The sequence below is a fragment of the Hyposmocoma kahamanoa genome, unplaced genomic scaffold (genome assembly GCF_003589595.1).
Source record: "Hyposmocoma kahamanoa isolate Upper Pololo Valley unplaced genomic scaffold, ASM358959v1 176570, whole genome shotgun sequence".
Lineage (NCBI taxonomy): Eukaryota > Metazoa > Arthropoda > Insecta > Lepidoptera > Cosmopterigidae > Hyposmocoma > Hyposmocoma kahamanoa.
The window spans coordinates 15,493-17,303 of NW_020653705.1; the positions used below are offsets into that span (position 1 = coordinate 15,493).

Here is a 1,811-nt window from a genome sequence, read left to right on the forward strand (position 1 = left end):
CAACTTTGCGCAGCGTGCATACAGCGCACTGCACGTCCAATATATATTAATAATAATAAATTCATTTATTTAGGTAACATGGACCCAAGGTGTTAGTTACAAAATCACTTACTTCTAATGTAAGTAAATGTACACAAAACAACAAAGAAAAAGCACAATAGGACACCACTACTTATTTTTAAGTACACAGACAGTCGAGCCGGTTCGCAATCATGCTCAGGATGCTGTTGGGGCTGGCCCGAATCCTGCGCGCCAAGGATGTGCATCGTTTACGCATCGTTATGTAGAAGTAATCTACACGTGTCTCCGCGAACATCCCTGACGCGCTGCAGGATCGCGGCAGCCCATCAGCACCCTGAATGCATTATTGTATTAAACACGTAGAGCACTGTATTGTTTCTGAGTGAAACTAACCCACAGGCTGCTTGTGTAGGGCGTCGTATAATAACCTCTGAACAGTGTAATTTTTGTTTCAGTAGAACAGTATGCAAACCTGCGGGCTAACATATTGGCTCTCACAGACAATGCTCTACGCTCTCATTCAACATTGGCGTTGTCGTTGATGTCTGATGTTACTAAATGCCCTAGATACTGAAACTGATCCACTCTCTTCAGTGGACTCCCGTTTAACAGAACAGGTGGAATATTTGGCAGACATTTGTGTTTAACCTTAAATACCATGCATTCACTTTTAGTTATGTTATATTTTAAACGATGGCTAGCCGCATATCTTTCACAGATACTTATCAGTTTCGTTAGACCACAGACAGAAGCGCTCAGCAGTAACATGTCGTCTGCGTAGCTAATATTGTTGATATATATGCCGTCAATATAGCAGCCGAGACGGGCACCGCTCAGCTCTCCTATAAGTGCGTTTATGTATAAGTTGAACAGCTTGGGCGAGGATAGCCCTATCTGGCTCACACCGCATTCCAACGGGTATGGCTCAGAAAATTTTCCACCCCATCTTACAACATTGATTTGATTGTGGTACCAGTAATTGACAATATCTGTAAGTTCGGCAGGCATACAAATGTCATTTAGCTTCTGCCGTAGGATGTCATAACACGCCAAGTCAAATGCTTTTGACAGGTCGAGGAAACACCAATAAACAGGTGTATTTCGATGTTCGTAGTACCTGACAGTTCGCTTCAAAGACAGAATAGCACTTTCAGTAGAAAGCCCCGGTCTAAATCCAAACTGGTTTTCATATAAATTTAGATACGTGTCTAATTGTGAGTTAAGGAAATCGTCAAGTACTTTAGCGATTATAGTTACCAGAGAGACTGACCTATAGTTGCATTTATCGCATATGTCTCCTGTTTTGTTTTTCACCACTGGCACCACAACGGTCCTCGTCATTTCAGCGGGTAGGTATGAATGGCCTACACAAGATGTGTATAACTTCGCAAGCAGTGAAGTTAGATGGGAATCTGCGTTTTGGAGGTATTCAATACTTGGACCGTCATGGCCAGAAGATCTGCCCCTTGACATGGTTTTTATGGCTTTATTAATATCTTCTGCCGAGAATCTAGTACAAAACTCCCGACCGTGATTGTCAGTTCCACCCACACCCGCCCGTCGCGATGGCCTCAATGCGATTTTACTGTAAAACTATCCTTAAACATATTAGTTATACATTCATTCATGATCATTGATACCCTCAACATTCACAGGGAGGCCAGAACGGCTGCGCAGTTTATTGGTCGTCGTCCAGAAATTACGAAAGTCTAGTTTGTAATGATGCGACGCAATAATATCAATTTTTATCTGTTCTTCACGCCTCTAGCACCATCACAAACGAGACTTGA

At 42.5% G+C, this 1,811-nt stretch overlaps 1 protein-coding gene across 1 annotated transcript; it reads right to left on the reverse strand.

The window, feature by feature from the left end:
* Positions 1-537: 537 nt before the first annotated feature.
* On the reverse strand, positions 538-1,362 carry LOC113225853. Its single transcript, XM_026458303.1, has one exon. The coding sequence runs from the start codon at positions 1,360-1,362 to the stop codon at positions 538-540; it is 825 nt and encodes a 274-aa protein (XP_026314088.1).
* Positions 1,363-1,811: the final 449 nt, after the last annotated feature.

Bases quoted from the DNA above. Each gene is read 5' to 3' on its own strand.
- LOC113225853 (XM_026458303.1), bottom strand. From the start codon at position 1,362: ATGACGAGGACCGTTGTGGTGCCAGTGGTGAAAAACAAAACAGGAGAC.